The 26,535-nt window shown below is 52.2% G+C and overlaps 1 protein-coding gene across 1 annotated transcript in view; it reads right to left on the reverse strand.

Annotated features, from left to right (window-relative positions):
* Positions 1-14,254: 14,254 nt before the first annotated feature.
* FBLN1 (fibulin 1) overlaps positions 14,255-26,535 on the reverse strand; it is a 77,673-nt gene continuing 65,392 nt past the window's right edge. The window contains exon 17 of the mRNA XM_064491371.1: positions 14,255-14,601. Coding sequence (XP_064347441.1) covers positions 14,462-14,601 — 140 coding nt within the window. The 3' untranslated portion in view covers positions 14,255-14,461. The remainder of the gene's footprint in view (positions 14,602-26,535) is intronic.

Here is a 26,535-nt window from a genome sequence, read left to right on the forward strand (position 1 = left end):
ACCACAACATAGGTCACGTGGGCAAGGCTTGAAACACAGCCGGTCTGAGTCTCGGTCTTGTGGTCCTCCTGGACCGCGAGAGCACAGGAGGCTTCCGAGGAGTTACTCCAGGACAACTTCTCATTCTCTTCCGTGACCACCAAGGAGGCTGTCACGAGACAGTTGGTGAAGCAACTGGATACCCAGTTTCCCTGCATCTCCTGGGCTCTGACGAGGTCTGAGACTTTCTGCCTCGGCCCCCTCAGGTTATAGCTGCAGGTGATCAAGCCACCTCCCGCGTCCAGAACGGGCTTCTCCGCAACAGGGCATTCGTGTTGCAGTCACCTGCCGCTTTTGTTTTGTCGTCGCTGGCGCCTGTGGCTACTGCTCCTTTTGCTGTCTGTCTACACGAGTAACAGTCGGCCTGAATCCAAACAGGCCTCGTTGTTCTTAATTGCTCTGCTGGGCCTTGGCCTTGCCTTGCCGTGTGCTTGCCAGTTCTTACATCTGGAAGGTGGAGCATCCGTATTCCAGAAGAAAAGCAGAAGCTATGAAAGGGAACTGGTATTTACTGCGAGCTAACTCTGTAACAACGCTGTGCACACAACCAAACGGACCGCTACAGACCTCCCTCCAGTCTGGTCAGACTATGATCACTTTGTCCATTTATTCAATACTTCATTGGCATCGTTATCACCTCCGCCCATTCTTGGGGTTGCAGAGCGCTGTCCAGCAGAGACCAGATGGGTGGAACATCCAAGTCAAGCCCTTAGAATGAGCCCTTCTGACTCCAAGACGCCAGCCAGAGCAGTTCTGAGAAGGGGACACTGGTCAGTGTCCCTTAAAGGCTGCCCTCCCCACGAAGGAGAGAAGAATGGGGACCACCTGAGCATGCAGAGGGGTGTCTGGAGTCTTGTTACAAAACCACCAGGACTGGATTTCTCACTGTGTGCCGTTGGGGAGGAGGGCAAGGGAAGGGACTAGGCGTCAGGTACCGTGCTAGAAGCTTTCACAGTAGCATCAGGGTCCCCATATCCATCTCAGAGAGCTTTAGCAACTTGCCTGCATCACACAGCTTGTCAGCGGCAGAGCCAGGACTCAAAGCCAGGCCACCCGGCTCCAGAGTCTGAACTCTTCTCCACTGCACTTTTGCTATTGTTAGAGTCAGTTGCTGTGGAAACTGTGTCCCCGTCCTGCCTCCTGCTGGCCTTAGTCACCTCTGGCTCGGGAGGCAGCCCGCCAGACCCACCAAGTCAGGCGCAAAAATCACCAGGCCTCCAAGGGCACCAGCAGGGCGGGCCAGCCTCAGTCTACCTTCAGTAAAACCGGCCTCGAGGGCCCCCCACATGCAGCAAGTGCCCACGAGGCCCTGGCTGGATGAAGCCTTTCTCCGGGCCCCGTCTGTCACCAGCCACAGGAAGACACGAGGCGTAGTCCCGCCCCCCGCCCCGCCTGCCTCCTTTCCCGCAGAGACGGCGTCTTTTTCTTTCCTCAGCGCCCCGTATTATTATGGTACCTCCCTCCCCCAACCGGCTGACAAGCAAAATTGTGGATGATCATATAATATGACTAATAATGGGGAAGCAGTGTGAATCCCCGGAGGCCAGAGATAAAATAAAACGGCGATGACAGTCGCGGCTGCCGTGGAAAGACATTTACGGCGTTCCTTTCCGACGGGGCCTGTGGGCTGGCCGGCGGCGGGCGGGCGGCGGCGGCGGCGGCGGCGGCGGCGGGCGGGGGGGCGGGGGGGGGCCCGGCGCTGTTCCAGCAATAGGCCATGTCCTGCGGCTCAGCAAGTGCCACCTACTCCGGGGACAGGGGTTTGCTCATTCATCTGATTAGAGCGGGACTGCGTGAGCTGCGCTGGCAGCAGGTCGGCATTTGCACCACGGACGCCTCCTTGGGGAGGTTAGAACACAGTCAGCTTTGCTAGGACAATGGATAAGTCAAAATGTGGAAGCTACTCCATCATCCTTCTCCTAAGGCAAAAAACAGCAGAAACTGGCTTAGGGCATTTTCTCTAGGACACAAGTTTCACAGTGCTCATTTTCAGGGGATTTCTTTTTTCTTTTTTAGCTGTTGTTTTTGTGTGTGTGAAAAAATAGACATAACATAAAATGTACCATTTTAACCATTTGTAAGTGTGCCGCTCAGTGGCATTAAGTACATCCACATTGTTGTACAACCGTCACCACCACCCACCTCCAGAACTGGTTCATCTTGCAAACTTGAAACTTTGTCCCATTAAACACTAACCCCCACTTCCCCCAGCCCCGGGCTCCCACCAGCCTACTTTCTGTCCCTATGAATTTGACTTCTCCAGGTACCTCAGAAAAGTGGAATCACATAATACATGTCTGTTTATAACTGATTTATTTCATTCAGCATAATGTCCTCAAGGTTCATCCGAGCAGTAGCACGTGTCAGAATTTCTCTCCTTTTATCAGGCTGGATAATATTCCATTGTGCGTATAAACCACATTTTGTTTAGCCATTCATCCACTGAGGGACACTTGGGTTCTTTCCACCTTTTGGTTATTGTATCAGGTGATTTCTATTTTAATACTCTCTTCATCTTTTATAAAATTATTTATAATTTTTGCCTCATTTTGAAAAAGAATGTGAGATGACATCTTGTGAAAAACATGATAGAGTAAGGAAATAGAAATCAGAAACAAAGTTGAAGGTAAAATGAAGTCTTAAATGTAGGGCATTATTCAATTGGACATTAAATTTAGATTTGAGCTTCCCAATAGCCAAAGTAAAAAGGGATATTGGTTCTTAGGATTCTAAACACTTATGATACTTTTACTAGCAAAGTTAAATTATGACCAATTCATTGGCTCTTTGAAAATTCATTTCTCTAAATATTTGTGAAATGAGGTTTGTCTTAAAAACCTTGTTGCATAGAGAAAAAACTAACAAAATAAAAGTGATGAAAACAAAACTTAGTCCAGCAAGTTTGCAATAGACAATTAAAGAAACCAGTTTCTTCTGGACCTGACTCTCCCCCACCCCTTCCCCCCCCCCCCCCATTCTCCACAGTCCCCGCTGGTGGCTGTTTCTTGTTCACTGTATCCCTGGGCCTTGCTCCATACCTGTGATATAGAAGATGTACAATAAAAATTTGCTTAAAATTAAAAAAAAAGAATGGAGAGGGAAGTGATGCTTACTGAGAGCCCACAAAAGCAAATCCCCAGGGAAGGAGGCTAAGAACCAGAAGAGGTCTTTTCTGAGTGCCTCTTCCGGCCAGGCACCGTACATTACAGTCACCATTGTGCTTCCTTCTGCCAAAAGCCCTGCCAGGGAGTAACAACTAGGCCCATTTTCCAGATGAGAAAACTGATACAGTTGAAGAAAACTCTTGGAAGGGTCTTGAAATGAGTTGGAGAAAAGCCATAGACTTTGGGTTTGGTCTTACAGGGAGAAGTCAAAAAAGGACTTCTTTTCCAGCAGTCGATTTAGGTGCCCTCTGGTACCGGGAGCAGCCTCACTGGCTGAGCTGATTTTAGGCCCACGTGTCTCGGAGGAGCCTGTCCTGGACCCTGTGTCCGAGCCTGCTGCCTTGGTTATTCTTGTGCTGCTGTTTTTATTTCAGACCTACTTGGATGCAGAGATTTGCAACTAGTACATATTCAATCGATATTTATCAAACTGAACAGAATCTGGTTTGCAAGGTGGAAAGACTGGGTGCGCAACGCCAGCGTTTACAAGCCTAGGTGGAAAGCAGCCTCTCCTTCCCCTGTGGTGGGATGAGTGTCCGAGGGCCCCGGAGGAAGCAGCAGCTTGGTCGAGTGCTAGTCTGGGTGAGTCTTTTGATTTCTGAGGCTCAGGTTTGCCCTCTGCAAAATGGTCATCATGACAATGACCTCCCAGTGTTGTCTGGAGACGGTGTATGCCAAGCCAGTGACACTTTCTGTAAAAAAAGTCATTCTAGTCCAGTTGAAAGTGTCATTTTTTCCCCTCAATCTCTATTAGAAACAGACAGTGAACACTGGATGGCTTCCACCTCTAAGCTCCGCCTACCTGTCACGCCCACTCCGCCTCTCCCTAAACACCCTGGTACCACCGAGGACCCGGGGTACTCACCCGCCAAGCCGGGCCTGCCCCCAGCTGTGTCTGTCTCCTTATCATATAACAGACAGAAAGGTTGGCAGGAAAGCCACAGACCAACTTAATAAACTTTCTTATGTTACCCTAGGTTGGTTTTTCTGCCAAATTTTTGTGGCACAGAAAAGAAAGAAAACAAAAAGACACCAGCTCTTTTTCTCTTCCCATGGAACCAAAGAAGTCTGAAATGTGGAAAATGCTCCTAAATCCCAGCTGGATTAATTATGTGGAGCGGATTACTTCCTGTTCACCCAAAACACCGATATTATCATCAGTGCGTCACCCTCGGCACAGGACAGGGTAGGTTCTCCCGGGACCTCAGTGTCAGCAGCGTGTGGTCCAGGGATGACATGCGCTTTCTCTGCTGCGATTTGGGTCCTGGGGGGCAGACGCGCCCACGTTTCCAGGGCAACGTTGCTGGAACGGTTCTTAGGTTCTAATAGCAAAGGCTCGGGAGAAGCGATTTTAACCAGGGGACTCTGCTAACCTGGGGGGACAGTGCAGACATAGTTCCTTTGCGCAGACCCACACTCTTCACGCCGGGGCAGGCAGCTCCGCTGTCTAGAGCAAGAATGAAGTGTGCATGCAGCGTTCTAGCCGGAGAGAAAGAGCTTGCAGGAAAGCACTTTTGTGGCGCTCTGAAGGTCTCTCCTGGGATCGCTCTGTCCTTGACCACGAGAAATGCAGAACAGGCTTTGGCCTCTTAGGAATGAGCCTGGATCACTGGCCACTCGACCCACCAATTGGAGTAATTCACTCTTAAAAGCGTAGGAACTGGGGCACGGGGCTGCGAGGGAGGGTCTCACGCAGTAATGCGACGTCAGGTCAAAGCTGCTCCTGATGTTACATCGCAGTTGGCTCTAGTGAGTGCTTAGATTCCCCATGATGAGGTGGGAACTTGGCCACATCCCCAAGAGGTATGCAAGAGGGGCATCAGATGGCCACCTCTGCCCTGTGACATTTCCGTATCTTCTGGGTCCCACCCTCCAGGTGACCCCCTCTTCCTTGGCCCAGTTCCAGGCCCCCTGCCCCCTACTCCCCCCGTTTCTCAGTTCCACAAGGGGAACCCACCTCTCCCCGACCTCCCACCCCTGTCTGTCCCTCTTCTTAACAGTCTTGCCCAAAGCCAGGGTTCCAGGTCCACGTAGGGGCGTGTGTGCAGAGGGAGGGGTGCGGGAAGGGGGCTCCAGGCTTCCCCACAGCTTGGGCCTCTGCACCATATGCTACGATTATCCCAGGCTCACAGGCAAATGGTCACAAGCTGACCACAAACAGAGACCATGTGCTTTGGTCCCAGATTTTCTGCAGAGAAAGGAGATGGAGGCCTGCCGGCCACTGGCCTGATGCAGTTGTTCCACTGGCCCCTTGACCACAACTCAGGGCTGACCCCCATCCTCCCTGCCCCTGCAGGACCACGGCGTGTCTTCCCAGGCCCTGCAACTGCAGACTGGGGAGAGGCCCTTGGAAATCGGGGCCTGACAGATGAGGCCCCGAGAGGCCAAGAATGGTGGGGGTGGGGGTTAATTTAAAGAATCAAGGGGGGAGGGTATAGCTCAAGAGGCAGAGCACATGCATAGCACCCACGAGGTCCTGGGTTCAATCCCCAGCACCTCCTCTAAAAATAAATGAGCCTAATTACCTCCCCCTACCAAAATAAAGTAATTAAATAATACAATAATAGATAAATAAAATATTTTTTTAAAAACGAATCGAGTCCATTTGGGGACCACTTCTCTGTCTCCAGCACCCAAAGCATTTGGTCTGACGGCACCAGGGCGTGCTCACTCCAGGTGGCAGCCCTCCCTGAGCAATGGCCAGGCTCCCTGAGGCCTGAGAGCCCCCCCAGGGTAGGGGCTGCAGTGGTTCCCAGAATTGTGACTTGGCCGGGGCTCAGGAAGCCAGCCCTGGTGCGTGTGCATCAGACCCCCAGGCAAATGCACAGCTATGTGGACCATGGTGGGGGCGTGTAGTAGGGAGGACGTGGAGGCTGGCTTTCCAGAAGCGTCTCAGGAAACCCAAAGTGGGAATGACCAAAGCCCCCAGGGAAACCCCTGACTCTTTCCAACCTCAAAGCAAGGAGACAGCTTCACTTCCACCACCCTGGCAGGGCCTTGGTTCCAGGAATGGCCTCGTACCTGACCCAGCAGAGCAAACAGGCAGAGGCAGGGCCACCAGGTTCTCAGGCTGAGCTGCTCCCGGAAGCAGATGGGAGCACAGGAGCCCCGTGCACACTGGCGGGCGCCTCCTCCACCTGGGAGCCTGGCCACTTTCCAGGGCAGTGGGCGTCGGGCTCCTCACTCCTAATAACCACCTTCTCTGGGTGAGTTACCTGCTTGCAATTAATTATGCAATTATCTAGGCTGGGTTGAGAAGAGCAACCATCAAGCTGTCAAGAGAGGCCGTGGGGGAAGAGCATCTCCCTCTGCAGAATAGAAAACTTTCCTTTCTAATTTCTGAATCCCAAGAGGCCAGCAGGCTGCAGGTAAAGCCACACCCAGCACTTCGGGGTGAGCCCAGCTTACGCATGCATTTCTCGTTTGTAAAGCCTGAACTGTGGCTACAGAGAGTTCTGTCACACAAGCCCTTTCTAGCTTTACTACTGCCTCTCCCTCCGAAGTCGGCAGTATTAACACACTATGGCAGCATGGAATTGGAAGGAGACGTGGTGGTCCTTGGGCCAGGTCAGAGGTCGGGGGCGGGGCAGGTGGAGGAAGCTGATATGGCTCCTGGTCTTTGTCAACCTTACCCGCTGAACACAGACTTGACCTGGAGAGGACATTGGTCAAGGGCACAAGGAAGCTGGGGAGGGGAGACCAACGCTTCAGGCCTGGTTTGGGGCAGATTTGAGTTTAAATCTTTGGCTCTTCAATGGGCTCTTTTCTGGGGACGCTGGAGTTATATTTCGGGAGAGAAGTAGAGGATGAGGAGGGGTGTACTTAGATCTTGGAAAGAACTTTTCATGCCATGAAACCCTGTAACATCTGAATTCTCGGGAGGCCAAGAAGCCCCTAGAACCCCTGCCTCTCCTCAGCTCCCTTCTCTGCCAGCTGCTGACGTGCGCTCCACACTATTACCAATCAGCAAATGGCTCTAGGGCTCCGTCTGTGAGCATTCCATCCCTTCCCCTCTGACGGCCATATTAGTCAGCTTGGACTACCATCACAAAATACCAAAGACCGGGGGCCTTAAACAGCAGGCATGTGTTTCTCAGGGTGCTGGGGTCTGGGAAGTCCAGGCCCAAGGTGCAGAGATTCAGGTCCTGTTGAGGTCTCTCTTCCTGGCTTGTGAACAGCTACCTTCCCGCTGTGTCCTCACACGGTGGGGACTCAGAGCTCTGGTGTCTCTTCCTCTCCTTGCAAGGACACCAACCCTATCAGATCAGGGCCCCACCCTTATGACCTGCTTTACCCATAGTTACTTTCATAAAAGGCCCCATCTCCAAATACAGTCATAGTAGAGGTTAGGGCTTAGACATAAGAATTGGGGGTGGGGGGAACGACAAAATTCAGTCCAGAACACAGAGGTTTTTATATTTTCCATCCAGTAAACGTCTCCTGAGAGCCTATTCTGTGCCTGACACTGTGCTGGGAGAGACCCAGAGTGACAAACGCTCTCCAGGTGTTCCGTGTCTGGCAAGGGACAGACACCGAAGGGGCCTTTAAAGTACAGTTCAGCAAGCAAGCACCACAGAAGGATTCCGAAAGTACAACAGAGAAGGGAAGAACAGACCAGGAAGCAAGACCTGGAGGTCAGGGCACTTGGAGGATATCAAAGGTGGTGTCTCAGGGAAGCTGGCCTTTCCTTTTTAGAGTTTTCAAAAAATTATGGGAAAATATACAGAGCATATTTATCATTTTCACTGTTGGTGTTTGCACAACTCGTGACACTGAACACGTTCACCGTGTTGTTGTACCTATACTGTCTTTACCCACAACTTCTTCATCCTCCCCCAAAACTCCGTGCCCATAAATACTAACTCCCTCCCCCAGCCCCTAGAAGCTTCTATTTTACTTTCCGTCTCCATGAATTTGCCTATTCTCGGGACCTAATGAGTAGAATCATATCATCTTTGTCCCATGCTTGGCTTATTCCATGAAGCATCTGTTTCTGAGGTCCGTCCGTGAAGGAGCATATATCAAAACTCCATCCTTTGTCATGGAGGAGTGATGTTCCACTGTGGGTACAGACCACATCTTCCCGATCCAGGCGTCTGTTGATGGGCACTTGGGTTATTTCCATCTTTTGGCTATTATGAGCAATGCTGCTCTGAACATGTATGTACAAACATCAGTTCGAGTTGCTGCTTTCAATTCTTTTGGATACATACCCAGAGGAGTTGGCATTTTATCCTGGGTCATGCGGGGTCAGGAGAGGTTCACCAGGCAGAGAAGGTGGAAAGGGTATTATTCCAGATGGAGATGCCCCCGTGGGCAAAGCCTCAAAGGCCTAAATGTCCGAGGCTGCTGAGTTCTGTGTGTGTGGTGCCCATGCAGAGTGGATGGTGAGGGTGATGTGAGGGCAGGTTGTGGCCCAGATGTGAAGGGTCCTGTAGCCATGCCACCAGGCTGGGGTGGGAGGCCCTGAAGGATCTGAGACCAGGAGGAGCTGCATCCAATCTGGGTTTTGGGAAGATAACCTGGCAGCCAAGGGGAGGACTGGATAGAGAGGGGAGGAGACCCAGGTGAAGAGATTCACCAGGGGGAGGAGGTGAAATGAAGTAATGAATGAATGAATGAATGAACTAAAGACAGTAGGTGGAAGGAGTGGGGCCAGAAGGTTCAGGGGCTTACAAATTATGTGGAAGACTTGGGGGTCAAGTGTGCTTTCCTCTAAAGGAGCAAATTACCAGGAGGAAGCAGGACCTGGAGGTCAAGGCACTTGGAGGGGCAGGTGTTGGGGCGGCCCATTGACCGGCTCCAACTAGGAAGAGATCTGTGTTCATTTCATGGGGCACCAAATACACCATCCAGAAGGCGGTTCACAGAATCAAAGCACCGGACTGTTGAGTGCTCGCAGAAAACCCACAGTGAACAAGCCAGAGGGACATTTATCTGCAGGGAGACCAAGTCCAGGAGGTTTTAATGATTCAAAATAATCACTTCACTCTGACTTGTGTTGCTGATGCCTTCCCACGTGTAATTTCATGCGTAATTATAAGGCCATTGCTTACTTAAATCACACTCATTCATGCAGGAGCTGCCACAAATATTAATAAGCCAGCTGTTACAGATGGATCACTCATCATCACGAGCCAAAACCTCCCAATGCCCCACAATGTGTCATCCTGAAATGGTGACACCTTGAACTTGCAGTGGGCACTGGGAACCACGGATGAAATGTCCAAACGGGAGGCAGGTGCACTTCGTGTTCTGTGCCACTCGCTTGGTTTCATGGGGAGGGAGGCGATTCCCTGTGCTCTGTGCCTCACTCTGGCAGCAGCTCCCAGGGAAACTGGTGCCGCAGACGGAGCTGCTCTCCTAGCGACCAAGACCAGGGGAGCACGCAAGGCACGCGCACCCACGTACAAGTGTGCCGCGTCCTTGAGACCCATGAGAAAGTAACAGTGGGCTCACTAGCTATGCTCTCCGAGAAATCGATAAGCCAAGAGATATAATATTGAGCAGGAATTTACATATATATGTACATACACATATATGCGCATGTACACGCCCACGCACGTCAGCTGTCAGTTTCCCGGGCTGCTTTAACACATTACCACAAACTTAGTGGCTTAAAACAGCAGATGTCTATTGTCTCACAGTCTGGAGGCCAGCGGTCAGACACCACGGTGTCCTCAGGGCTGGTTCCCTCTGGAGGCTCCAGGGGGGGACTTCTTCCCCGGCCTCTCTCCCAGCTTCGGTGGTGGCTAGCCATTTCCAGTATGGGGACACCTCACTCCAGTGTCCGCCTCCATTTTCACACGGCCTTCCCCTCTGGGTCTGGGGTCAAGTCTCACTTTCCTTCCATTGTGATGACACCAGTCACTGGACTTAAGGCCCACGCTAAATCCAGGGTGAGCTCATCCCGCTCCGCAACTTGATCACATCTGCAAAGACTCGATTTCCAAATAGGCACATTCACAGGCCTGGGAGGGTTAGGGCTTGAATGTATGTTTTGGGGTGACACTAGTCAATTGCCTACACATAGATAAATGGTGTCTTCTAACTTGAAACTATTTCGTTCAACAAACAGAGCCGGGATTGGGGGAGGGGTGTCCTTCCAGCCACCCCGCCTTTCCTCAGTCCCCTCCCTGCCCCACTGCAACCAGACTTGGGGCAGGTGCACAGGGGGTCCTGCCCAGCCTCTCACTCCTGGCTCTGATCGCCTGGGCTATGAGTGGCCCAGAGCCCTGCCTGGAACCAGATGACCACATCTGGAGCCCCAGGTCCCCAGCCAACCAGCAAAGGTTCTGCTGCTGAAGCCACGTCACCCAAAACCACTTAAGGCTGTTCTTTTATAAACTCTTCCGGAGTCTCGCTGCCTCTACTGCCCGTCCACACAAGGCTCCAGTAAGGTGTGGCATCTGATTGAATGAAGAAAATCGCCTTTAACTGTACTTGTAACGACAGTGCTTATTTACTGGGGACCCACTACGTGGCAGTGCTTGAGTGTTCTATGTAACCGCCCTGTTTGCTCTTTACAACCACCCCATGAAGTACATGCAGTTTTCATTTTGCAGCAGGGAAAACGAGGCTCTGGGACAACGAAGCCGTGTGCCCAAGGCCACACAGCTCGTGAGCGGCTGGACCTGAACTTCAGCCTGCAATACCCACAGAGCCTCTTCCATGTTAAATTGAGTATCTCATCAAATCATCGTTTCTTCAAAACACAAACTGATCTTGTAAAATGTCAGTGGTAGAATCTAGGTGGTGGGTACCCCGGCATTCACTGTAAAATTCTTTCAACCTTCCTGTATATTTGAAATTTTTCATAATAGAATATTAGGAAAGAAAAAATGCAACATGATTTTTCACCTGAACATACTTGATAAACTTGCTTGGACTTAGAAAAGCTGATTATCTCCTTGGGTTTTAGTTGGCAGGTGGGCTCTGCTGCCCTTAACACTGGTCCCTCCAGGATGCTGGGTGACCCAGATGCTCCTGCCACAAGCCACTGCGCTGCTCTGAACATTAGAGTAGGTTCCCTGATTCAAAGCAGACACAGCAGGAGACCTTCTGGAACCTGCCCACCAAGTGTCTTCTACCACCAGCTCAGCTAAAGTGATTCAACCTGATGTCCGTGGGTGTTTACCCTCTGTCCCTGCTTATAAACCGCTTTCCCTTTAGCCCATTCCTCTCAATTGTTTTGTTCTAAGGCTGCAATTAAGAAGCAACCGCTGCTGTCGGGGGGCCTAGAGGCACTGCCAGCTCTGGTCCCCTAATGCAGCCGATACTGGGCCCTAACAGTAATCACTTTGCAAAAATAATAGGATACTTGGCTGTCCATCAGGTGCCCAACCTGGAGCATGATACGAAATATGAAAAATTAGGCTCGTGTGTAATGTACACAACTGTTTACACCAAGTCTCTCACGGATGATTAAGAAAAGGGAACGCAGAATTAAAAAGATGCCTGGCTTCCGGAGCACATTTGCATGGCTTGTCCCTGGCCCCGTTATCATCACCACCGTCATTACCTGTAACGATGCATGAAAATCAGTTCTCGCGCAGGAACCAGCACAGTGCGGTTGCGAAGCCCTTTTGCTCTCGTCACCTCCAGCGCTGCTCACTGCCATCTAGGAGCAAGGCAGCTGAGCAGGCATTCCTGGCTCCATTTTGCAGATACAGAAACTGGGGCTTGGCAGATGGCAGCGACCACACAGCTAGCTCCTCCCAGGTGAGGTTCGGACCGGCCCCTCTGACTCTCTCAATTAGGCAGGATCTGGACTCTGCACCCTCTTTTGCCCTCTGCTTTTCCACCCGCAGCTCCCTGACCTCACGGCTTTTCCTCTGCCGTCTTCACGCCCCGCCGCTTTTCCTCAGGAAGAGCTGATTGGCCAGCTTGTGTCATGTGCTCGTCTGAGAGCCAATCAACGGCAGGAGGCTTGGCTCTGCCCACCAATGGCGCCTCTCACCCTAACCCCTACTGAAAGCACGGGAAAGGCCTTTCCCCAGGAGTCGGCACTAACGTCTTTCCACGGGCTCCACCCAGGCCTCGGGAAGGAGGAGGCTCCCAGGAAGCTCCCCCTCCAAGGGCCTGGGCCCAGAACTGCCTGGGTTCTGCAGACTGCAGGCTGTAGGTTGGAAACCAGAACCCTATGCAGCCTCCGCATTTCCTGCCCCTTGTACTGAGGCTTCCATTCCTGTGGTCAGACCCCAGGCACCCTCCCCTTCCCTGCCAAGACCCCAATTCACTGGCAACGAGAGCAGCTCAGATGTCCCCTGCACTCTCCTCCTCCCTGGACCTGACTCCCAGAACAGTCCAGCCCCACAGTGATTCTTCCCTGTCCCGCCAACTCAAGATGCCCACGCCCCAGCAGACCTTGTGACAGGCTGGCCTGGGGCTGCCTTTGATGGACGAGTGCCCCAAAGGAGTGACCTAAGAAATGCTGGGAGTCCCAAAGATTCCGCAGAATTGGAGCAGGGCTGGCTTGAATGACCAGAACACCAGGCACACTGAAGTCCCAGTGAGTGTGAAGTCACATGTAAGGGGCCCAGAGCTCAGCTAGTTCCAGGGTCCAGGCAGCTCAGATGAGCTGCAGCACGAATGGGATGCCTAAGAAGATGGGATAAACTCAGGGCAGGATTTGGAGGACAGGTGTGTGTTGAAATGAAGGGTGTGGATGCTGAATCCCTGCAGGTCCAAGCAGGCTTTGGAGTGTAGGGTGCTCCTGACCCCCCATCCATGCTGAAGGTGGTGGCGGGAAACCCCAAAGTCCAGTCTGTCCATGTCTCGTCTGACACAGAGTTTTAGACACGAATGGAGTTTGGAGTATGAAAAACTGAATGTAAATCCCTTTTTATCTCTAGAAAGTTGCATAATTTGCGGCAGCTGAGTTTCTCCTTCTGAGCTCAGTCTGCTCATCTCAAAATCAGGCCTGATCACACCCACCTGGCTGGGTTGCGGGGAGGAATAAATGAAGCACCACCTGCCTAGTGCGCCGGGATTCGGTGCACTCGGGCCATCTCTCCTTCCCGCTGCAGGGAACCATTGTTTCTCCCCAGAAACTTCCAGAGGGGATCAGAATGCCCATAAGGAGGGGGAGGGTATAGCTCAGTGGTAGAGTGAGTGCTTAGCATGCACAAGGTCCTGGGTCCATTAAAATATAATAATAAACAAGTAAATAAATAAGCCTAATTGCCTCCCCCTCCCCAGCAAAAAGAAAAAGAAAAAGAAAAAGAAAAAGAAAAAGAAAAAGAAAAAGAAAAAGAAAAAGAAAAAAAATCGTGTTTAAAAAATTAAAAAAAAAAAAAAAAAAAAAAAGAACGCCCACGAGGGACCTCGTCAGCGGAGCTCAGGGATGTGCCTGCTGGGCTGAGTGTGGGGCATAGAAGGTGCTTGAGCCAAGCTCCTCAGGGGGCGGACATGCTGTCAGAAATGATGTGGGTTGGCAGCTTTTCCAACACACACACTGGGCCCCACCCCAGAGGCAGGAGGGTCTCTGAGAAGGCTTCAGGGAATATTCCCAGGCCCTGTGCTGGTGGGGAAACCCCGTCTTGAAAGACTCCCATGCACAGGCCATCAGGAGGATCACAGAGCAGTTTATTCCCCCACCTACGATAACAGGTGGATGCAGGTGCAGAAGACCCAGCCATTCCCCTGATGAACACACTGGAGCTGCACACAAACCTAACGGGCTGTGTCTTTACCGAGGGATTTTTCTGTTTCCGCAGAGCTGTAATTCACCTTCTAAGTGCTCCCCGAGGCACTGTGGCACGCTGATTCTGAGCAGAATTTGTCATACATGCTATTCTTTGGCAGCCATGTCCTTAGAATTGCACGTACAAACTCTGACTGGCAAAAAAAAAAAAAAAAAGTACCAAATGTTCAGCTTCATAAAATCAGGGCAAGAACCGGTCTTCCCTTGGCATTTGGACCAGCCGCCCCCTGAAAAATGTCTTTTTTTTTCCCTTGGTCCTTAGCAAAATGCCCAGTCCCCAGGCAGAAAAAGGGAGCAAAATCTAACTTTTGCATTAAAAAAATAAGCAAGGTTTTCAACCAAACAGTTAAGTAATTGGACTCATTATTCAAACACCAAAATACATCAGCTGGACTTATGCATCTGGCCCAGGTTAATACACATCAGCCTAACACTACAAACAAATGCTTAAAATCAAGGTATGTCTGGGTGGTACAAACAGGGGCAGGACACAGTCGTTATCAGCAATGACTTGGCCTGGAGGCACAGACTTGGCTGCACTGCGCACCAGCCCTCAGAACCAGTACTCAGAGACGAAGATGTGGACGTTGACGACATTTCGGTGGGACACCACACCCCCGACCACATAGTTCATCTCCAGCTTCAGGACAGCGTGAAACGGGCCCACGATGGGCCGCACCTGGCGCACGACACCTGGGGAGAGAGCAGAAGGTGTTCTGGAAGTTAGCAGGGAATGAAGCAACGTGGAGATGTGGGAAATGTTTCCCCTCCAGGAATTTCAGAGCTGGGGAAGGCCTGAGACCGCGTCAGGTCCCACCTGAGCCAGATGCTTGAGTCTCCCGCCTGGCTTCTCCCTCCAAGTGGTCCCCTGGGCTCTGCTGCCACCTCTAGGGACGAGTGATGGTGAGCTGGCTGCAACCTTTCACTGTGTGCAGCTCAGACTGTGGGGGAGCCTGTGTGTGTGGGCTTTGGAGTCAGATGGCTGAGGGGCAATGCCAGCCCCTGTTCTCTCTGAGCCCAGGTTTCGTCCCCCACCATCGCCTACCTGACAGAGGATCTAAGAGCCTAGATAAAGGGCCTGGCCTGGTGTAGGTGCCCAGTGGACACCTGTCCCCCTCCCTCCTACCCACTGTGCCCAGTTCTGACCCTTGGGAAGAAACAACGCAAGTGTGATCCTCTTCTGTGAATCCCTCCTACGGAGGATTGTAGAGGGGTCCTGGAAACTCTACCCGAGCACAGATGTCCCGATTCCCTAGGGGACATACCCAGCACTCTCCACACCTCTTTTTAAAAGGGTGACCCGTGAGCTCATCATTCAGTGTTCATGCTAACAGGTGAGCAAGAAGTGGCTCAGGTCCAGCCAGAGCAGTGGCAATGGGTCAGGGCAATCAGGAGGAGGACAGGTGGCAGAGGGGTGACAGGCGTCCCCTCTGGGGAAGCAGAAACCTGCTGTGTGAAGCCGCTGGGGGTGGCAAAGAGTTCTGCCTGGACCTGGGTAGGCAGCAGGAAGAGGCCTCCGTGGCCTCCCCTGCCAAGGCTGCAGGGCGGACAAGCTCAGCTTGGTCAGGGTGGGAGAGGGAGCCGCCCCAGGCGTTCTGCAGATTCGCAGGGAAACAGATTGGGTTAGAGTGGATCCCGTAACTCTCCCTAAACCTGCGCCTGGCAGCTCCACGTCTCCAGGCTAGACCCTGCTGGCGCTGCCTGCCTATGCAGGGCACCTGCCCAAAGGCTCATGGAGAGGACGCTCCTGTGTCTGGGATGAGACGGGTGAGGCTCGGGTGAGTGCTACCATTCTGACTGGACTATGACAAGACCACCACTCTTTCTGGGCTTCAGATTCCTCAGCGAGCAAATGATGACACGTGTCCCTGAGCTTCTGCGCTGCATGGTCCAGATACCCCAGCACAGCGTCTGCTGAGGTGTGAGCTCCAGGTGTGTGCGGGGCCACCTCCCCACCAGACCGGCGGGCTCAGCTCTTCAGCTCCACATTCAGTCACACATTCAACAGGGACCGGGAGTGGTGACACAGAGAAAACTGATAGAATCCTGGTTTCAAAGCCAGTGGAGGATCTAGGTGAGTGCAGGCTCTGATAGATACCTGTATCTTGTCCAGCAGGCACGAGAATGGATGTAAGGAAGGAAGGCTGGGGGAGTCAGGAAAGGCTTCTTGGAGGAAGTGCCCGTCCCTGTGTCCCTCGCACAGAGCAGGTGTCACCAATAGCTGTTGACATTTAGGGATGGACGACTCCAGGGTCCCTCCTGCATCCCAACCACTTTGATATTAGGACTTCCCCACAGTCGTGTGGTGCAGGGCTGGACTGGAACAGTTGGCTGCCTGGTTATACCATCTGACGACTTCCACAGCCGATTTCAGGCTCCCCACGTGACGTCACTGAAGTCAGGGTTGAAAAGAGTCCATGGTTCTGGCACACCACCACCAGGATGCCCACCAGGAACACCTCAGAGCCTGCAGCTCCTCACTCACTTACTGAGAAATAGCTCCCAATTGTTTCCTGCATCAAATGGCTGATTCCAGTCTAGTTTTTACAAATAGCCCCGCTGCAGACTTGGGAAATGTGCACAGGGCAGCGTAGGCAGACCCGTGGCACCCGTCCGGCATGCAGCGAGGGCTCTGAGCAGACTGAAGGGGCGCGAAGGCCTTTTGCTCCTGCAGCCAGTTCCCCGTCAGGACCACCACGTTCACGCTCAGAAGGGGAATTGGGGCACGACATCCCCCTCTTCACTCCCTGGGCTTCTGTTTCAGAGTGAAACACCCCGCAGCGGGGTGGATTCCAGGCTGTTCTGAGCAAACGAGGGCTTCAGCTCCGATGGAGAGGTGAGCGCAGGCTTCTGCGGGCTGCCAGCACCCTTTCTCTGTCCCCACCTGGCGATGACATCGGAGCTTTGTCCTGTTTGAACGTCACGAACATCTTCAGCTCCCGGCTACAGACGTGGGCTTGTCAGCACCCTCGGCTTGCCAGTGGCCCCTGATAACCGGGCCACTCCTGCCTGCCCCTCCCTGGGCACAGTCCGGCCGGGTCGGCGAGGCCCCTGCGGGGAGCATGGCCGCATGCTCTCCTGTCCCCGCAGTCCCCCCACCAGCGTCACCCTCTCCTCTCCCCAGGCCGGAGACCAGCACTGGCTCCCACCAGCCTCAGTGGGGCCTCTGTTACCTGCTGACTCCACCCATCCCAGGGGCGGGGCCAGGAGGGGCGGGGCCAGGAGGGGCTCTGGGTGCGCGAAGGAAAGCGGTGAGCCGCTGGGTGAGCCTGAGAACTATTCTAGGACAGAGGACCCACAGAGGTGCAGGGGACGCTTCTGCAAGCTACGATCAGATATAGTTATTTCTATATATTGTTATATTACTAAATATCATAAATTAATATGATATGCAAATATATGGTATAATTATGAAATCTATTATAACCATATAATAGAAAAAATATACTTATTTAAAATAGATCAAGAATCTAATTTATATACAAATCGTATTACAAATAAAATATATATTAATTTGATATTTAATAAACTTCTGCATATATCTGTATATCTTATTTTATAGAAATACTTATATATTTATATAAATATATAAACATATTTATATAAATTTATAGGAAATATAGAAAGTATAATTTATATATAAATATATAAGTTTATAGAAAATACAATTTATATATTAATATATTAAATATATTATTATACATTTATATATAAAGTATAAACAGTACAAAATATTATAAAATAATCCTATCCCGCACATGCATATTTAAATAAAGTTTTTTGCTGCCTGTGGGCACTTGGATAGCATCTGCAATTTAGACCCACAGAAGTTTCTGGGCCCACCTGCGTGTGCCGGGCACTGGGCTAAGGAAATTGGTAGAGAGAATGATGGGCTGCCCTTGGTGGGCTTGGTCTGGGGACAGAGAAGAAAGGGAGAGTGCAGCTGCAGTGAGCTGAGCTGGGGGACAGAGAGCTGCACACGGTCATTCTAGCTGGACTCTGAGACCCGCAGCTTTATGGGACACAGGGCTCAAGTCCGACTGACCTGGGTCAGTAGGATGAGCCCCACGTTAGTTATTTAACCTTCCTGCATTTCTATTTCCTCTTCTGTGAAACACAGATTAAAACCAGCTACCTTCAAAAATGATACAAATTCTATTTACAAACCAAAAACAGACTCATGGACATAGAAAACAAACTATGGTTACCAATGGGAAGGGGCGGAAGGGATAAATCAGGGGATGGGGATTAACAGACACATGTTACTATATATAAAATAGATAAACAACAAGGTCCTACTATATAGCACAGGGAACTATTTTCAATCCTTTTAATAACAAAATGTAAAAGAATCTGAAAAAATATACATATGAATCTGTATAACTGAATCACTTTGCTGTACACTTGAAACTAACATTGTAAATCAACTACACTTCAATAAAAATTTTTTAAAAAAGAAAAAAAACCCCAGCAAACTTCAAAATCAGAAACAAAATCATCACAGGTCCATCTTGCTTTGTCTCCCTCAGAAATGACTGCTGGACATTGAAAAGCTTCCCAGCATTGAAATGTGAACTGACCTTCAGTTAAAGTACAGCTGAATTCTTATGATTGAAAAACAGAGCAAGTGCCTAATATTTTTATTGAATTGACTTAAAAATGCACGAGTGAGGAAGGCTCTGGATATGTAGAAAAGGTATGTAAGTGCGTCGTGTCAGGGCAGTTCAAGAGGGTTAGCTTCCACGATGGCCGAAGACCAGAACTCCCTGCTGTTGGCTACCTGTTCCCAGTGTCAACAACTAAGAACCAAGGCAAATGAAACTCCAATGGAAGCAAAGGGCCGTGCTGGTGGAAAGGGCATTGAGAAGGGGTGGAGGAGGCGCAAGGCTGGATTTCAGATGCAGGTCACATTCCGGGCTGGATTTTCTTGGGATCTTTGCATTTAACAAGAAAAACGATTAAGGCGGAAGAAACAGGCATGCGGCAAGGGCTACACAAGACATCGTATGCGAGCGCACAGCAGGTGCTCAGGGAATGTGCCTCCCTTCCCACCCCTCCACAAGCAGCTTCTCTGTCCCTCTCCTCTGACCTGAAGTCCACATTGAGTCTCCAACTCTATCCGTAACCCTAGGCAACCCAGGGCTTCCTTCCTAGGCCATGCCCATTCGGTGGACCTGACCACTACTTCAGCCTAGCCACACTTCCCAGGAGCTCTGGTTTACGTGAACACGCTCCCTTTATTCCCAGGTTAGTTCAAGCTTGAGTTCCACCTCCTTGTCCTCACCTTTTCTGAACCCAAACTTTCTCCTGATATCACTTCTTTCTTCATATCTTTTCTACACATCCATCCACCCACCCATCCATTCATCCATCATCTACCCATCCAGCCATCCAGCCATCCACCCATCTATCCATCCAATAGAGGCTATTTTGCAGAGGGGAGGTTTAAGGAAAATTCTACCAAAGGAGTGACTTTAAATTGGATTTTGAAGACTAAGTAGGAGCCAAAGAGGCAGGCAGGACACGTACAACGGTCAAAATACAAAGGTTTGGGCCAGTTCTGGGAACGGTGTTAATCTTGGGGCAAGACAGGCTGATGAGGCTAAGGAGGTGGTGCAGGGCTTCTGCAGGGACGTCACACCTGGTCAGGCTCACAGAACCGGGAATCCAGGTCAGCAGTCTCCTAGCCTCCTCCCACCACCGATTCTAGACCTGTGTTCTCTCACCACCACCAACGTCCCTGTGCAGGGAAACAAAGAAGGGAAGAAGAGAAACCCTTGCCGCCCGTATGTGGCATCACAAGTATTAGAAAGTGCACCTCCACCAGGGGTCCAGTTCCATCGTCCCTCAACTGCAGATGTGTGGTTGGCATCTGCGGTGTGCCAGGCACTGGGGACCCGCTCGACTGCCTATGTTCTCTTTTGTGAAGCCTCCCCAGCCCCACTCGGGGCCACCTGGTCCCCTCGGATGTCCCACCCCATCTGCCCAGTGCTGGAGGGCTCCCCCGTCAGGGGCAGGGTCTGCATTGTGTTTATTGCTGTCCCACTGTCCCCAGCCCAGGGTCTGGGGCAGGACCTAGCAGGAGCCCCATTACGACTATTGAGTGAGATGGAAGCAGAGGAAGGAAGGAAGGATCCTTGAGGGCCCTACAACCTAGGAAGGAAGACAAAGTTTTGTCCTGAAGGCTCTGAGCGAGAGCAGCTTGATGCGGAATGAACATTCCAGCAGCAAAATGCAGGACAGGGGAGAGATGCGTCTCCATCACACCTGCCTTGTCCATCTCGCCTGCTGGGGTGTTTACCTCCCTCCCTTTCAAGAGCCTCAGGGGGGAAAAAAAAGGCCATGATGCTGAGTTCAACTGTGTTAATCTTCCAAATCCTCATCCTTGGCATTTCTGCTTGGGGTCTCAGACACTGCTGGTATTCCTCGGCGCGTCTGTGCCTCTTAAAGATATAATTAAGCCTTTTTTTCCCTTTGAAAAATGTAGGTCCCCTCAGGCATTTCACCTTCATGTCTTGTCTCTGCTTTGTAAACTGCAGCTGATGTGCCGGGGACACAGGAGCCTGAACACGGGGCACTGGGTCCAGTGACAGACCTCTGTCGCCTCCTGGGGTCTGTGGTCTGGATTCCGGGCCCCTGAAGCCAGCCTCAAGCTTCTGCTGCTTGAGGTTGCAACTGACTGACCATCAGTTGTTTGAAAGGATGAAAATCAGCCACGAGGCTGTCTGCAGGAGTCCTCTGGTTCCGCCTCGAGACACTCGTCTGTGAGGAGCCCTGGAGTCACAGCCTTGGGTACCTGAGCTTGTTCCTCACCAGCCATGTGACCCTGTACAAGTCACCGTCTTCCTGGCGGTCAGCCCCCGACTCAACAGGCCTGTGATTCTTGCTGACAGTGTGACGGCGTGGACGAGGGTTATCAGAGGGTATTTTACAAACAAGATGATAAATCAAGAGACTGCCTGATACCTCGTGCCAGTGGAAATTAACCGTGCTTTTCAGAAGACAGAGATCACTTGAGTTAGAAAAGGCAGAGGTAAGACTGTCACACGTCTGCATCATAAAATGAACAAGGAGCGATCGCTGGCTGAGATCAGGTTGTAGAGTCGTTTGCCTTCTTGGTTGTCACCAGTCTCCCCACTGCAATGTGAGGCCAGAGGCCAGTGGCACTGGCTCTCCTGCTCACTCCTGTACCTCTGGTTCCTGGACCATAGCAGACCCTTGGCCCTATTGAGGACCTGGCACACAGGAGGCACTCAACCAAACTGCCGCATGAGACTAAACTAAAGACCAAGCAGTAAGCACAGGTTATCAAGTTGAGAATTATCACCCAGAAATGAAAGCGCTGGGGAGGAATGGATGACAGACAAAGGTCATCGGGTTTTCAGACGCTGACCATGTGGAAGGAGGAAGGGGAGACATGAGAGCCAGGTGTCGCTGTCTGGCCTGGTGGCCGCCACGCAGAGCCCCGCGCAGAGTGGGAGGGGAAGTGGGAGCCTGTGCGGACAAGGCACTGAAACAGAGAACCCGGGAGCTCAGAGGAGATCCTCAATGTCTCGCCAAACACTAGCGCGCCGGGCAGAGAAGCAAACCGCCACGCAGATCTCAGTAAATACTCCTCGATGGAAACCCTGCTCTCTGCGGGCCAGGATTAACAGCACAGACCAAAGGCAAAAAGGACAAAATCAAGAAGGTGAAGAAATACTCCCGTACTTCTAAAGCAAAAAAACTCGAGTACTGGTGGGCTGGGAAAGAGGTCCACAGCAGGGTGGGGGGTGGAAATTGCGGGGCCCATGTGGCCACTGCTCCGTCCAGTCCCCCCCACAATCCTGTGGAGGAAGGACTATCACCTTCCTTCCACCGGGCAGTAGCCTGCGGCTCGGCGGGCTTGACCTCCCAGGCCACACAGCGCACGGGGCACGGCGTCCATCAGCTGGCACTGACCCCGACGCCCAGCTCCCTCCATGCCACAGCGTCTGCTCTCGTCACACAGCGTGACGTGGTGTGGAGGAAACTTCCAGAATGCACTGCCCTTGGCTGACTCATAAATAAAAGGCAAAAAGCGCAGCAAGGAATTACAGGGTAATCACATCAGTAATTGGCAGTGAAGGAAAGGAGTTCCTGAAACCCTGTCTTCTCTTCTTGCCCCGAAAAACACCCAGGGAGGAGTTTGGAAGGAATGGGGACAGGTGTCTGGGCTGCATATTTAAAATACCAAATGGCCCTCAACATGCCTCAGCAGAACGCATCATCCTGATTTCTTGATTACTATAAACGCACTCCCTCCACAGGTCTGCCGGGAGCCGAACCAGACAGTGCGGACGGGCTAAGACTCAACCCCCAGGGTCCACCTCTCCCCTGGGGAGAAATATGAAAAGAAGTGTCAGCTTGGCACTACACCGTTCAGATTCCTCCCCTGACGCGGTCACGAACATTCCCACCGTGCGTAGTTGTTAGGAAGCCCCTGAAAGTGTGACTGTGCTGGGGACGAGGAGAAATTCTTTCCTCTTCCTTTGTGTGTCCTCCTGCCTGCATCAGCCCCCACGCACCTACCTGCTGGGGTCCCTCCCCACCCCAGACCCAAACTCATCAGCCCCCTCACATCTCTCCAGATGCTCCCAGGTGGGCAATTGGAACCCCGACTCACCCTGCTCCCCCAAACCCTGCCCTTCTCCCAGGTCACCCAGCCAGGCACATGGGGTTGTCCTCCACAGGCCACTTGCTTCCAGCCCTCCTGTTCAATCGCTACCAAGACCCACTCACTCTGAAAAGGGAGCCCTCCTGCACTGTTAGTGGGAATGTAACCTGGTGCAGCTACTATGGAAAACAGTACGGAGGTTCCTTTAACAACTAAAAATACAGTTACCCTATGATCCAGCAATCCCACTCCGGGGCATATAGCTGGAAAAGATGAAAACTCTAATTTGAAAAGATACATGCACCTCAGTGTTCGTAACAGCACAGTTTACAATAGTCAAGACATGGAAGCAACCTAGGTGTCCATCGACAGATGACTGGATAAAGAAGTTGTGGTGTATGTATATAATGGAATACTACTCAGCCATAAAAAAGAATGAAATAATGCCATTTGCAGCAACATGGATGGACCTAGAGATTACCACACTAAGTAAGTCAGACAGAGAAATACAAATATTATATATCACTTATATGTGGAATCTAAAAAAATGACACAAATGAATTTATTTACAAAACTGAAACAGACTCACAGACATAGAAAACAAACTTATGGTTGCCAGGGGAGAAAGGAAGTGGGGAGGGGTAACTTAGGAGTTTGGGATTAGCAGATTCAAACTACTATATATAAAATAGATAAACAACAAGGTCCCACTGTATAGCACAAGGAACTATATTCAACATCTTATAATAATCTATAATGAAAAAGAATACATATGTATAACTGAATCACCATGCTGTCCACCAGAAATTAAGACAACACTGTAAATCAACTCTACTTCAATGAAAAAGGACTAATTCTACCTTTTAGTCCCCAGACTCTCCTCTGCTCCACCCCCAACCCCACTGGCCTCAGTTCAGGCCTCATCTTTCTACCTGAATGCTCACACCTTCCTCCTCATCCCCAGGCACCTTCCCACCACGGCAAGAGCAAGCCTTCCAGAACGCAGATCCCGTGAGGGGTCGCACTGTGGCTCTGCCTGGAGCCCTGCTTGCCCCGTCCCCCCACCCCTGGCCCCCAGCAGGTGAGACGCACCCCCGCCCCGTCCAGCCTGGTTTCTCATCACTGTCTGTGCTCCAGCCATGCCGAACCCCTCGCAATCCCCCAAGATGAGCAAAGGCCACGGGAGGGCGAGATGAGCACATCTGCCAGGTTGGCCTGACTTAGAATTAAAGACTGGAGACAGCAGAGACAGGTCCTACCTCTGCTCTCCAGGCGTCGAGGCTGCGCTACGTCCTCCAGAGGCGGTTAGGCCCCGAGGGATTAGGAGGCCTGCCCAGCACGCAGTGGGTGAGTGCAGCCTGGGCGCCCCGGACCCCACGCCCATGCTGAGCTGAGCGCACGGAGCCCGGACTGCGGAGGCTGGGGTGCCCACAGCAGGTGCTCCCGGCCCCCAGGGAAGGCAGACACAGGTGACAGGCGCAGAGGCCGGGACAGGTCAGCAAAGTTGCTTTGGCAGCACTAAATGGAAACGCTCCCCCCAGACCCAGCAGGGCCCCCGGGACGCTTCCCCAAGGAGTTGACCTGGAGCTGGACTTTGAAGGACAAGGTGGCCTGGCGAGAAACAGGCCTCGGGAGGGGTTCACGAGGAGGCTTTCTGTTCTCAGCTTTCCCGAGAGGGTGAGAACCAAGGAGGCGGGGAACGCGCTGGAGGCCACCGGCGGGGCAGTGGCCGAGTGGCCCCAGAGGAGCCAAGACCCTTTCCTGGAGCCGTGGGGTCGCTGCTGGATCTCAGAAGGAGGGGAAACGCCGAGTTTGGGTGAGAACCATCACTTCTTCTTTCCTTTCCAAGAAGTCTAAGCATGAGCCAACCTGGGACAGAGACAGCCTCCTGGGCGGGGCCGCAGCGTGAAGGCCCCAAGTCTTCAGTTCCCTTTATCCCTGGCCGAGGCCCCGCACAGGCCCTTCCAGCACGGAATCCCCAGAAAGAGAATCGTTTTACCAGCCAGTGACTGAACACTTACTATGCACCGACTCTGTGTACCCTGTTCACTGCTGCCAGAGAGGCAGAGACATTTCAGAACTGGGTCAGACCTGGAAGAGAAAGGCTCCGGCCTGCCCACGGTCACACAGGAAGGGCACGGCAGCAGGAACGCCACATCAAGTCCCACGTGCTGTGTGCACGCCTGCACCGTGCCCCCTGAGCCTGGAACCCGCTCCGTGCCTCAGTCTCCTCACCTGGAGAACGGGGACCGTCACCCACCAGGCTGCATGAGGAGGAAGTGACATGCTGTGTCCGTACACTTGCCGGAAGAGAGCCTGGCACACGGCAAGGGCCGGGGGCTTATGACCACTGTGACAATCGGGACCCGACACGTGGGGCTCTCGGCCTCAGGCACGGATTGACCATTCCCAGCAGAACACCCGACCCCGGGGCTTCCGGGGGCGCTGGCCGTGACAGTGGCTGACAGTGGGTGTCTGGGTCCTTTGTGCATTTATGGTTGTCAGGTGAGGCCGTCGGAAGATTCATATCATCATCAGACTCTTTTTTTCCTAATTTTGCACAAAGTGCTTCTACTGTTGTTTGGCTAAAACACTTCATTTTCTCAAAAAAAAAAAAAAAGAATTTATGAATGTACCGGTGATATCAAAGGCTTTTCAAAAGGTTCCTAACAGCAGCTCTAAGAGGGTCACAAATCACTCTGGACACAGATGATCCCCAGAAGAACCTCGGGAGAGGCCAAGAGACTGCTCTGGGCTCACGTTAACCCCTTGGTGACTTGGGAAGTGAGCAGGTGACTGTGTTCCTGCAGTCTCCTGGGTGCCAAGTGGGGCTGCATCCTAGAGGATGTGTGTGTGTGTGGGGGGCAGTGGTGTGTGTGTGTGAGAAAGAAAAACAGGGTGACGGGGGTGCGGTGGGCATGGCACAAGTGAACCCCCTGTAGGCTCTTGCCACTAGAAATTCACAATCGGTGGGAGAGAAAGTCAAGCAAAAACTCACAGTGCCGTGACCACGGCACCCGTCCCACGGGCCTGAGTGTTTCTCTGTTCCCACTCATGGCACATCTTTCAGAAGGAGCTCCCAGCACAGCCTCCAGTGCGCCATCCGGTGTGCCTTCCCTCCATCCCGCTCCACTGGGATGGCCTGGGCACTGCTGAATCCGATGGTGAATCCTTGGTCCTCATCTGACTAGGCTCCCCGCAGTGGTGGCAAGGCTCACGGCCCCTCCTCCTGGAAAGGCCTCCTCCTCCAAGTTGGCCTCCTCGCATCTCTCTGACCTCTGAGCGCAGGAGGCCACGGCCCCCAGTCTCCAGCGTCCTCTGTCTCCACACATGCCCTTGGGGACCTAGTCAGTCTCTGGCTCCAACTCTCATTCACATGCTAACGCCTCCCACACTCATTTATTCTCCTCCCAGCGAGCCCCTCAATCTTAACGTCAAAGCGAACTTCTGATCTCTGCAAAGCTGCCATGTCACGGCTCCCCTGTCTCACCTGATGACAACCCCAGTCTTCTCGTTCTTTAGGTCAAAATCCATGGGGTCATCCTGACTTCCACATCTACCTCGTCAGCAAAACCTGGCGCTACCTCCAGGCCATATCCGGAATCTGTCTACTGCTTGCCCCTCCTGCTGGGGCCACACGGTCACTGTCATCTCCAGCCCGGATTGCTGGGAGAGCCCCAGTGCCTCTCTGTACCCAGCCTCGCCTGGGACCCAGACAGAGCCTTGAAAACTTTGGATTACCACACTCCTTGTCCCAAAACCCTCACATGGCTCCCACCTTGCTCAGCAGAAAAGCCAGAGCTGTTATGACGGCCTCGAGACCATGTCTCACCAGCCTCCACCTCCTGCCCCTGCTCCAACACAGTGGCCTCCCTGCGATCACATGCTAGGCTTGCCTCTGCCTCAGGGACTTTGCACGTGCTGTTGCCTCTGCCAGGAGCTCTTCCCCAGATCTCCACATGGTTCATTTCCTCAGCTCCTCAGGCCTCAGA

Source organism: Camelus dromedarius, chromosome 11 (genome assembly GCF_036321535.1).
Source record: "Camelus dromedarius isolate mCamDro1 chromosome 11, mCamDro1.pat, whole genome shotgun sequence".
NCBI lineage: Eukaryota > Metazoa > Chordata > Mammalia > Artiodactyla > Camelidae > Camelus > Camelus dromedarius.